Below are 12,141 nucleotides of genomic sequence, written 5' to 3'. Positions count from 1 at the left end.
TTTTGATTTTAGTCCAGTTGTCATCCACATATGGATACCAATGTGTGGGTGAAGTACCTGGAAATGAGGCCAAAGCCTCCTGTTCAAATTGTTCCATGTATAAATTAGCCATGATAGGAGAGATAGGTGAGCTGGTCCGGTGTGAGTTTAGTTCTCTTTTCTAGCTTAGTATCCTGCAGTAGCCTCCTCTTTGCTGCCTCCACCGCTACTGATGTGGGGATATGAGTGAAAAGAGAGGTCACATCAAATGAAACCATGGTCTCATCTGGATCAAATTGGAGATGCTTGATTTTGCTCACAAATTCAACTGTGTTCTCAATATGGTGCTCCGTGTTGCCCACCAGAGGAGCCAGGATGGTCTTCAGATGTTTGGCCACATTGTATGTGATAGAATCCACACTACATACAATGGGTCTGAGGGGTACTCCTTCTTTGTGGATCTTAGGGAGGCCATAGACACAAGGGATGGAATCACCAGGATAGTCTGTAATGCAGCTGTCTATCAATGACTTCCTCCTTCTCCAGCTTCTGTAAGCAGTCTATTTTCTTCTTGTACCCACTGGTAGGGTCTCATTTCAGTAGTTCATAGGTGGCGGTGTCACTGAGGAGGCTGTTCACTTTAGCCTCGTAATCAGCTGAGTTCAGGATCACGGTGCATCTCCCTTTGTCAACTGGCAAAATGTTGATGCTGCAGTCCTTTTCTAGAGCACTGAGAACCTTCCTTTCCTCTGATATTATGTTGGAGGGAGGAGGTTTGGTGCTGCTCAGTGCAGCTGTTACTTATAATTTTGCTAATCCTAATTGACCTAAAACAGAAAAAGTTTAGTCTGATTTCATGTCAGACAATGAGAAAAATAAGCGTCAGTAGCTTACCAGAGGAAGACTACAGTATTCTAGTTATAAACACAGCCATTACCAAACCTTTTTATGACAATTTGCAAAGGAGTCTATGTTGTGCTGTTTTAACTTGGACAAAGTATTACAGTCCTGTTTCAGCACAATGGCCATGGCCTTCGGAGGGACAGTACCTTCCTTGATTTTGTACCTTCCTTGGTTATGTACCTTGATTTTGTACCTTCCTTGGTTATGTACCTTCCTTGATTTTGTACCTTCCTTGGTTGTGTACCTTCCTTGGTTACATACCTTCCTTGGTTGCCTCCAGCAGCAGTCGTTCGGCCCGTGGTGCCTGCAGTGTGTCTGCCCTGAACAGAGAGCGTGTGTTGGCAGAGTGCAGGCTCTGGCCACTGCTCAGCTCTGACAGCTCAGAGAACAGTGCTACCCTCTGGTGGAGCAGGTCCAGCACTTCACTGTCTTTATGCTGCAGATCAGCTGTGGACAGAGAGTTAGGTTTGGACATGAACATGAAAGCAGTGTGAGTGAAAGCAAATGAGATCCTAAGACATGTTCTCTGACCTTTGAGTCTCCTGATGCGGGCCTTATGTTCGGACTCTATCAAAGGAAACTCCTCTCTGGAAGGGCACCTGAGCAAAACACAAGGGAAAGGGACATTACACCTGGACCGCAGAGATTGGTGCAGAGGCTGGTGGATAAAGATAAGAGCTCATCACCTGGAGAACATAGCCTGAAGCACAGGGACAGACAGGTGCACAGGGATAGACAGAAGCACAGAGACTAGGGCAGAGGCGCAGACAGGAGCTGAGGGACATACAAGAGCACATGAACATACTGGAGCACAGAGCCTAGAGCAGAGGGACATACAGGAGCAGAGGGACATACAGGGGCACACGGACAGATTGGAGCACACCGACAGACTGGAGCACAGGAACAGGAGCACAGGAATAGGAGGACAGGGACAGACAGGAGCTCAGAGTTAGACAGTAGCAGACAGGAGCATACTTGCGCACTGCCTGCTGGATGTGTTGGCTCCACACAGTGCGTTCCTCTTTAGACGCAGCATGCAGCTCGTACATCTCTGGAGGAGAGGCGTCGCTGATGCAGAACAGCCCCCTCTCCTGGTTGGCGATGGGTCTCACGATGAGGTTCTGTAGGGACAGAACCGGGGGCTTGTCCTGGGAAGGACAGAAGCACAGGCCCTGTTATTTAAACCACAGACACAATGAGTGAGAACAAGAAATACTGCTAATAAGGCTTATCTATGCCATATAAAACGTTTATAAACACAAATGAATAATACATTAATAACACAAAACAATAAACTAATATAAATAATTTTTATAAATTAAGGAGGTGTTTTGCCAATTGTAAACCTGTAGAGTACAGCATTTAAAGAGGGGGTATTTTACTTCTATGAGGTATTACCTGCTAACACATAACATATTTAGATCACCATGTTACTATTTATTGTTTTGAAAATGCTATATTATATATACCAAAAACAACATATGAACATGTTCAATAAGTTTCACTTTTGTTTTTGACACTCTCCATGTCACTTCCCTTTCAATTCAATCTATTTTTGTTGTGCCCAAAATCACAACAGCAATCTCCTTGTAGGGCTGAACATGAGAAATAATTTAACCAACTGAAAGCTAGAAAATCAAAAATGAAACAGAAACAGAAAAATTAATCAACAGAAAACAAGTAAATGGAAAACTGTCCCAGAGCACCTCCTGTGCTTAGACCCTGCTTCTGCAGGAACCACTGTCTCAGATCGCCCCATCCTTAGACCCTCCTTCTTGGCAAAAAAAACAAAAAAAAACACCATACAGTGGGAAAAAGAGAAACCTCAAGGAGAACCCAAGGAGAACCACAGTGAAGGAAAGATCCACTCCCCTAGCCAGGCAGCTGCAGGTGTCCTACAGACAGGAGCCGATACCCATTAGTCCTGATCCAGTATTTGTAGAGACAGTTCAAGTCTGTAGGGCCAGAGCCACTCAACTAAAGAGCACAATCACAACACTTCAGCGTGCATCCCACTAATGAAACTACTTCACATCGCATCAGGTTTGTCAAGTTGCTGTGTACAGTTTTGTATCATGTTTTTGTAAATTTATGGAAAATTGGCTTGTGTGCTGAGCATTGCACAGATTCTTACAGCAAACCTTAAGGAGGGCATGGGAGAGTTTACTAAAATACTCAAACATGCCTGAATGACATCTAAAACCTCTTCAGGCATGATTTTGATGAGGGAACATTATAACATGGTAGAAAGTTAAGAAAAAAAAAAAACTAGTCATAAAACATTTACAGGTTAGTCGTGAACAAAAGGACCAATAGTGAAATTAAAATAATATACTTCTATGTTGTAAAGCTTTAGTATAATTAACGTGCATCTTTGTAAAGCATTTCTTCAGATCTAAAAACTAGGATCAAATCCTCAAGTATAACTCAATACCTCATAAGTTGCTTGGTAGAATGTGTTCATATTTTGTTCAATATTGACTTGTGTTTACATGATTTGTGTTTGTATTTAGTGTTCCATAGTACTTTATACATATGCCTTATTATTAAAGATGCAGTAGAGAACTTTCCTGCTGAAGGGTCCATCATCTGCTTGTGTCCATGTGATTACTGTCTGGACAATTCCAGACTATAACAGTAACCTCTTAGAATTCATTTTGGTGAAATTGCCTTTGTTCTGACCTCTCCAAATTAAAATGATAACCATTATTGAAGTAGTATATACACAAACAGGTGTCTGCTAAGCATTTATACACTTTGGAACACACAAAAAAAATCATTTTTCTCATCCTCGCCTAAATTATTTTTGTTAAAATGAAGGTGTAGAAAGCTGCAGTAGGTCACTGGGGACAATAATACACTATATCTCAACTGAAAATATTGTTGAGCACTCGCACTTCAAATTTGAGGACAATATCTATAAAAATTAGATTTTTACACTCATTTTATCATTAGTAAATCCAGGTGTTTTATGGAGGGACTTTTGTTGTATTCAAATGTATCCAAACCTTGAAGTACAGGAGTATATTAATCATTTCACTGGAGTTTTTGGCATGTCAAAAAAGAATAGATGAAGCGGAAGTGAGGATTGAAGAGCAGTATCTATGCTAATTAAGAGGCCAACAGAAAGGCAAGCTAGCCTTAAAGCAAGGCTGATAGATCAAGAGGGGCAGAGCGCGGAGGGAGAACCTTAATAGCTGTAATGCAAGGGAAAATTATTTGTTGGTGTTCACATAATAAAAAATAAAACAGTTTAAAGATAAGATTTAGAGGAGATGAAACAATTCTGAATTAAATAAATCTATTGTACTCACAGGAAGAAGTCTGTCTTTGTAAAACAAAAATATTATGAGGCCCCAATGCTGCAAAAATACTTGTAAGAAGGCTGGTATAAGAGAAAGCTGAAGGTACTCTTTATATAAAATTAAAGATCCAGACTCAAATGCTATTGTCATCTTAGAATATGCCCGTGCCATCAGGGAATTAAAAATCCATTGATGGAATAACCTGGTCATTCAGTATTTTCAGGTGTCAGCTGACCTCATTCTTTGAGCACATACTATTGTTGAACCCTGACCTGACCAACTGGAGGACTGAAATCCAGGTGGCAACTTTTTTTTGGCCAGGCAGTGTAGTATTTTGACAGCTGAGATAACAGAAAAAGAACTCAATGGTGCCATCTCCAGGGTGAAGGCTAATAAATCTCCTGGTCCAGATGGCTAAGGAATGGTTCTAACTTTCTGTTGGTAAATTAATTCTCATGTTCAATCCTAAAAGGCAACTGCTATTGTCCCACATCTCCTATGTTGTTTGCTCTTTATATTGAGCCCCTGGCTAAGACAGACTGAAAATCTAAGAGGAGAAGACCATAAGGTTGTGTTGTAAGCAGATGACGTTTCGTTTATCTGTCTGACCCTAATACGTTTCTAGAGGAATGTCTAGTTAAGGTGCACTGGTTCACTTGTTCTTTCTCTCCCTTGTATAAAGTTCTGTTTGTGTGTAACTTTTATGAAAAAAGGAAAAAAGACAAAGTGGATGACTTCTGTATTTGGTTTAATAATTAACCCTGTAACGGTATACCACTGTCTGAAAATAACGCATTACAAAAAATAAATAAATAAATAAATAAAAAAAATAAAAGGATGAGAAGCTGCCTATTGGTCAAACAAAGTGTATTGTGTATGTCAGTACCAGACTGGTGAAGATGTACTTCTGGTCCTTCTCCTGAAGAAACACCAGGATGTCAGTCAGGAGGAGCACCTGCACCTCTGCAGAACACAGCAGCAGTGAGCAGGCCAGAAGACGAGGCTGGAGAGGTAGGTCTACAGACTGTGGACAGGTAGGCCTACAAACACTGTACACTAGTTCAACTGGACAGGTAGATCTACAGACTGTGAACAGATGGTCTACAGATTGTGAACAGACATCTACAGAATGTGGACAGTTGTCTACAGACAATGGACAGTAGGGCTACAAACAGTGGACAGCAGGCCTACAGACAGTGGACAGTAGGTCTACAGACAATGGACAGTAGGTCTACAGAATGTGGACAGTAAGTCTACAGACAATGGACATTAGGTCTACAGACAATGGACTGTAGGTCTACATACAGTGGACTGTAGGTCTACAGACAATGGACAACAGGTCTACAGACAGTGGACTGTAGGTCTACAGACAATGGACAACAGGTCTACAGACAGTGGATTGTAGGTCTACAGACAGTGGACTGTAGGTCTACAGACAATTGACAACAGGTCTACAAACAGTGGACAGTAAGTCTACAGACAGTGGACAGTAAGTCTACAGACAGTGGACAGCAGGTCTACAGACAGTGGACTGTAGGGCTACAAACAGTGGACTATAGGTCTACAGAAAGTGGACAGTAGGTCTACAGATAATGAACAGTAGGTCCACAGACAGCGGGCAGTAGGTCTACAGACAGTGGACTGTAGGTCTACAGACAGTGGACAGTAGGTCTACAGACAGTGGACAGTAGGTCTACAGACAGTGGAAATAAGTCTACAAATACAGACACTGGGCAGAGAGGCCTATGGACACGAGACAGGTAGGCCTATAGACTGCTCCTGACCTTTAAGACGTGACCCAGGGCTTTTCCAAAACAGAGTGCCCTCGTGTAGCAGGCTCCGGCGCAGCAGCTCCTCGGGCCTGAACACTCGCCCATCCCTGACACGGGCCACCACCTTCGGGTCCAGGGTGGCATGGATCTCCTCCACCCTCTGGCTCTTCTGCAGCTCATCCATCTTTAGACACACACACAAGCCCAGTCCAGATAACTATTAGCCCACTTCTGCCTGAATTCTTTCTCTCTCCTGGAAAATATCTCCACCTTTTATTTAAAGTTTTATATTTCAGTTTTTCACACATATTCTGTAACTAAGTAAAGGTGTATTTTGTATTCCTTTTCACTTGCAGTGTGTGTCACTGCTTGAGTACCTGCACTGAAACATCCCATGTTTACATTCAGTTTAAACTGGTGATAACAGTATGTCAGTATCCAATCCAATCCAACTTTATTTCTAATGCACTTTAAAAACAACAGAGTTGACCAGAGTGCAGTACACAACAGACATTTTAAAAACACAGATAAATGACAGACATACAAATAAATAACTACAAACTGTACACTATAAAAGTCAACATATCAATGAAAAGCTAAAGAGAAAAAGTGCGTTTTAAGAGCTGATTTAAAAGTAGAGTGACTCAGCCTGTCTAAGGTGCAGGGGCAACGTGTTCCACAGTTTGGGACCAGCCACAGAGAAGGCCCGGTCCCCTCGAAGTTTCCTCCTCATTTTTGGGACCACTAACAGTAAAAGATCTGCAGACCTGCGTATGTCAGTATAGAGTGATGTGGTCATCATGACCTGCATGTATTTGTGTATTTGTTGTGACTCCAGTGTAGGACCTTAGTCTAATATGTGTGGTCCTGATTCTAACCCAGAGAATGTGTCTGACCTGCTGTTCAATGGCAGTCAGCAGTTCTCTGGCCTTCAGCAGAGCCTGGGAGAGAGAGGACGCCTCTTCTTCATCTGGACACACACACACAGGAACACACACACACACACACACACACATAGTGAGCTGCAAAGTGCCGTGATGCATGTTTGCAGTACTGTAAACTCACTATTTATTTGCTTTGAGCGGTGTAATAATGTATCCCAAATATACCTGGAGGTGTATTTTGCTTCATTTGCCCACCCTTCCTGATTCCTGCATGTTTAATCTGCCTGTCTCCACAAAGCTCAAAGCTCCATCCGTTACTGCTCCACATCGTCTTTGCAAAAACTTCATTTCAGAGCTCTAATTGCCTCTCACAAACAAACTCCAACCGGCACTGACACTCACAACACCAGTTTCATATGGCAGTCATGTAGGCAATGTGGCAGAAGTGTCCTGCGTAAGACAGTTTCTACTAGAACCACTGCTGCCCCCCTGTGGCACCTGGTATTCCCAGTGGTCTCCCATCCAAGTACTAACCAGGCCAAGCTTTCCAAGTTCTCACAAGATCAAGCTTTTTCGGGGAACCTGCATTATTTAAAGGTGCACAATGTAACTTTATTGGTAACGGATCCTCCTCGTCTATCTTACATCTTGATTCAGTTGGTGGTGTTTTATTTTTTAAACGAAAGAGTGAGTTTTCCTCTCCACAGATGTGACCTCTAACATGGCCACCCGCTTATCTCCATGGAGATGGATAACGCCTCCTTAGATTGTAGGAGGCATTATCCATTCCTTCATCCTTTCTTCCAGGTGAAGCTGTGAGTGAATGTGTGTGTGGTGCTTCAACTTACCCACGGTGCTGTCCAGGATGCGCTGGATGAGTACAGGGTATTTGCAGATTCTCTGGGTCACTAACAAAATGCACTCCTGGTATCCATGTCTCCGGAGGGCAGGGCTGCGGCCGATGCGCTGTGGGCAGAGCAGATCACACGCACTGGACCATTAGTACCACTAGGAGGCTTCAAAGCACAGCAAATCAGACATGAGGCAGAGGAGTTGCTGTGCAGGTTTTTGGTAGGATTTCTGCTGTGGCCTTTCTGTTTTGTTGTTTGTATGATGCATTCAGAATGCTTTCACTTAATGAGGTGTGATCATTGGCCCATGATGACACAAATAAGGATTTATTCATTCATATTTCAAATGAAAACTTATGACAAGTTCAATTTTCTGCAAAACAATATTCACCAACATAGTGTTTCTGATAAAAAAGCATGGATGTGAATGTTTGAAGGGAATATGTAAAGTGCAGATTACAAGGTTACAAAAGGATGTGACTAATTAAAAAAGGGTATTTTATTTGTAATATTAAGGTTAAGGTGCATATAATGTGTTTTCATGTTTATCTAATTATTTTGTTGGGTGGGATAGTACCTTTGGGAAATATACTGCCTGGCCACAAAAAAGTCACCACCTGGATTTATTTAAGCAGATCAGTACGAGCCTCCTCCAGCGGCCAGGTCTAGGCTCAGCAACAGTCTGTGCTCAAAGAATGAGGTCAGCTGACACCTAAATATACTGAATGACCAGGTTATTCCATCAATGGATTTGTTCTTCCCTGATGGCACGGGCATATTCCAAGATGACAATGCCAGGATTCATCGGGCTGAAATTGTGAAAGAGTTGTTCAGGAGCATGAGACATCATTTTCACTCATGGATTGTCCACCACAGAGTCCAGACCTTAACCCCATTGATAATCTTTAGGATGTGCTGGAGAAGGCTTTGTGCAGTCAGACTCTCCCATCATCAAGGAAACATCTTGGTGAAAAATTTATGCAACACAGGATAGAAATAAATCTTGTGACATTGCAGAAGCGAAATCGAAACAATGCCACAGTGAATGCGTGCTGTAAACTCAGACAAGACCAAAGTCATAGTCTTTGGCCCACAGAAACATAGAGAAAGTGTTAGCAGTCAACTCCAGTCTCTCTCTCTAAAACCTTCAAATCAGGCTAGAAATCTCAGGGTAATAAAGGACTCAGACTTGAACTTTAACAGCCACATCAAATCAATAACATCTGCAGCTTTTTACCATCTAAAAAACATTGCAAAAATCAAAAGTATACTGTCAAAGCCAGACTTAGAGAGACTTATCCATGCATTTGTCTCCAGTAGGTTAGACTGTACTGTAACGGCCTGCTCACTGGCCTCTCCAAACGAGCCTTAAGATAAGATAAGATAAGAAAAGATAAGGCCTTTATTAGTCCCACAGTGGGGAAATTCCAGTATTGCACCGCACAGTTCAAGAACAGCAGGAAAGACAGAACAGTACATTCAGAACGCTGCTGCTCAGGTCCTGACTAGAGCCAGGAAGTACGAGCACATAAGTCCTGTGCTCAGGTCTCTGCACTGGCTTCCTGTAGCTCAAAGAATAGACTTTAAAGCAGCTCTGCTTGTGTATAAGTCTCTCCATGGCCTAGGTCCAAATACATCTCCGACATGTTAGTGCCATATGATCATATAGTATCTCATACACTGAGGACTTCAGGGACCGGCCTCCTGCTGGTACCCAGAGTCAGGACTAAACATGGGGATCACCATTTTAGTTTTATGCAGCGAAAACCTGGAACAGTCTTCCTGAAGATGTGAGACAGGCCTCTACTTTGACAATGTTTAAATCCAGGCTCAAAACGGTTCTGTTTAGCTGTGCATACGACTGAAAGGTTTTTATTCTGCACTCTTCTCTTTTAATGTTAATTTTATGATGATTTTTTGTGATTATTTATGTTTTGATTTGTGTGATTTTAATGTCTTTCTTATTCTGTAAAGCACTTTGAATTACTTTGTGTATGAATTGTGCTATACAAATAAACTTGCCTTGCTTTGCCTTGCCTAATTAAAGCTAAAGTCAGTCCAACCAAATATGAGAGTGTGTGACATTTTTTTTGGCCAAGCAGTTTATATTATGGTTTTACATCAGTGGCAGTGGCAATTTATAAAGAAAAGTTGGAAAAAATAAATAAAATAAACACACAGTAAGTTGTTCATTCATTTCTATTAGTTATAACTAGTATGTATTTTAAACTTTTTCCTTTTTTGTTAACACTATGGTCGCACTTACTGAATTATCTGTACATATGTCTACACATGCTGACCATGTCCAACTAGGAAGTGAAATTATTAACTTCACCAAAATGGTTGAAATAGGGGAAACTAGGCAAGATCGTTTAAATCTTTAATATAATCCTGTGAACTATTTTTTTAATGAAAAGTGTTGTCTAACTTGTCATGTCGACTTCAAGCAAGAATTGTATATGTTTATTGTATATGTTGTTCTCATGGAAGAAGTGTGTGTAAAGTGGGTCCAGACGGTGCTACAGTTTGCATAATAAGCCCCATGTGTTTGTTCAGCCTGTGCTTGCGCTGTCATCTGACCTGAAAGTAGAGCAGAGTCCAGAGGAAGAGGAAGTGGTGTAGTCATGAGGAAGTGAAACTCTCTATTTCGTTCATCCTCTCTTCCTCTGAACTGTTACCCCCCCCCCACACACACACACCACACACACACACACACACTCCCATTTCTCTCAGCCCCTGTCCCCCCCTTTCCCCTCTCTCTCTCTCAGCCCCTCTCCCACTCTTCTCCCCTCTCTCAGCCCCTCTCCTCCCAGCTCTTTCTCTCTCTCAGCCCCTCTCCCACTCTTGACCCCTGTCTGAGCGCCTCTCCTCCCATCTCTTTCTCTCTCTCAGCCCCTCTCCCACTCTTCTCCCCTCTCAGCGCCTCTCCTCCCATCTCTCTTTCTCTCTCTCTCAGCCCCTCTCCCACTCTTCTCCCCTCTGAGCACCTCTCCTCCCATCTCTCTCTCTCTCTCTCAGCCCCTCTCCCACTCTTCTCCCCTCTGAGCACCTCTCCTCCCATCTCTCTCTCTCTCTCTCTCAGACCCTCTCCCACTCTTCTCCCCTCTCAGCGCCTCTCCTCCCATCTCTTTCTCTCTCTCAGCCCCTTTCCCCCTCTTCTCCCCTCCCATCTCTTTCTCTCTCTCAGTCCCTCTCCCACTCTCTTCTCCCCTCCTCAGCCCCTCTCCTCCCATCTCTTTCTCTTCTCTCAACCCCTCTCCCACTCTTCTCCACTCTCTCAGGCCTCTCCTCCCATCTCTTTCTCTCTCAGCCCCCTCTCCCACTCTTCTCCCCTGTCAGCGCCTCTCCTTCCCATCTCTCTCTCTCTCTCAGCCCCTCTCCCACTCTTCTCCCCTCTCTCAGCGCCTCTCCTCCCAACTCTCTCTCTCTCTATCAGCCCCTCTCCCACTCTTCTCCCCTCTCTCAGCGCCTCTCCTCCCATCTCTATCTCTCAGCCCCTCTCCCACTCTTCTCCACTCTCTCAGCGCCCTCTCCCCCATCTCTTTCTCTCTCTCAGCCCCTCTCCCACTCTTCTCCCCTCTCAGCGCCTCTCCTCCCATCTCTCTCTCTCTCAGCCCCTCTCCCACTCTTCTCCCCTCTCTCAGCGCCTCTCCTCCCAACTCTCTCTCTCTCTATCAGCCCCTCTCCCACTCTTCTCCCCTCTCCCAGTGCCTCTCCTCCCACCTCTCTCTCTCTCAGCCCCTGTCCCCCCCTTTCCCCTCTCTCTCTCAGCCCCTCTCCCACTCTTCTCCCCTCTCAGCGCCTCTCCTCCCATCTCTCTCTCTCTCTCAGCCCCTCTCCTACTCTTCTCCACTCTCTCAGTGCCTCTCCTCCCATCTCTCTCTCTCACCCCCTCTCCCACTCTTCTCCCCTCTCTCAGCGCCTCTCCTCCCATCTCTTTCTCTCTCTCAGCCCCTCTCCCACTCTTCTCCCCTCTCAGCGCCTCTCCTCCCATCTCTCTCTCTCTCTCTCTCTCTCTCTCTCTCAGCCCCTCTCCCACTCTTCTCCCCTCTCTCAGCGCCTCTCCTCCCATCTCTCTCTCTCTCTCAGCCCCTCTCCCACTCTTCTCCCCTCTCTCAGTGCCTCTCCTCCCATCTCTCTCTCTCAGCCCCTTTCCCACTCTTCTCCCCTCTCTCAGCGCCTCTCCTCCCATCTCTCTCTCTCTCTCTCAGCCCCTCTCCCACTCTTCTCCCCTCTCTCAGCGCCTCTTCTCCCATGTCTCTCTCTCTCTCAGCCCCTCTCCCACTCTTCTCCCCTCTCAGCGCCTCTTCTCCCATGTCTCTCTCTCTCAGCCCCTCTCCCACTCTTCTCCCCTCTCAGCGCCTCTCTTCCCATCTCTCTCTCTCTCTCAGCCCCTCTCCCACTCTTCTCCCCTCTCAGCGCCTCTCATCCCATCTCTCTCTCTCTC

At 44.4% G+C, this 12,141-nt stretch overlaps 2 protein-coding genes across 2 annotated transcripts in view; one reads left to right on the top strand and one right to left on the bottom strand.

Annotated features, from left to right (window-relative positions):
- Window positions 1-12,141, bottom strand: part of LOC117393399 (rho guanine nucleotide exchange factor 2-like) — a 64,310-nt gene that overhangs the window by 24,056 nt on the left and 28,113 nt on the right. The window contains exons 10-16 of the mRNA XM_033991522.2: window positions 7,692-7,809; window positions 6,856-6,929; window positions 5,972-6,143; window positions 5,074-5,150; window positions 1,858-2,030; window positions 1,414-1,481; window positions 1,144-1,329 (exon numbers count right to left, since the gene is read on the bottom strand). Coding sequence (XP_033847413.1) covers window positions 1,144-1,329; window positions 1,414-1,481; window positions 1,858-2,030; window positions 5,074-5,150; window positions 5,972-6,143; window positions 6,856-6,929; window positions 7,692-7,809 — 868 coding nt within the window. The remainder of the gene's footprint in view (window positions 1-1,143; window positions 1,330-1,413; window positions 1,482-1,857; window positions 2,031-5,073; window positions 5,151-5,971; window positions 6,144-6,855; window positions 6,930-7,691; window positions 7,810-12,141) is intronic.
- The window catches only part of pex11b (peroxisomal biogenesis factor 11 beta), a 217,894-nt gene that overhangs the window by 197,265 nt on the left and 8,488 nt on the right, over window positions 1-12,141 (top strand). The window lies entirely within an intron of this gene.

The sequence above is a fragment of the Periophthalmus magnuspinnatus genome, chromosome 11, assembly GCF_009829125.3.
Source record: "Periophthalmus magnuspinnatus isolate fPerMag1 chromosome 11, fPerMag1.2.pri, whole genome shotgun sequence".
In the NCBI taxonomy this organism is placed as follows: Eukaryota; Metazoa; Chordata; class Actinopteri; order Gobiiformes; family Gobiidae; genus Periophthalmus; species Periophthalmus magnuspinnatus.
The sequence above is the reverse complement of the archived record's forward strand: the minus strand, read 5'-3'. Positions and strand labels throughout refer to the sequence as shown.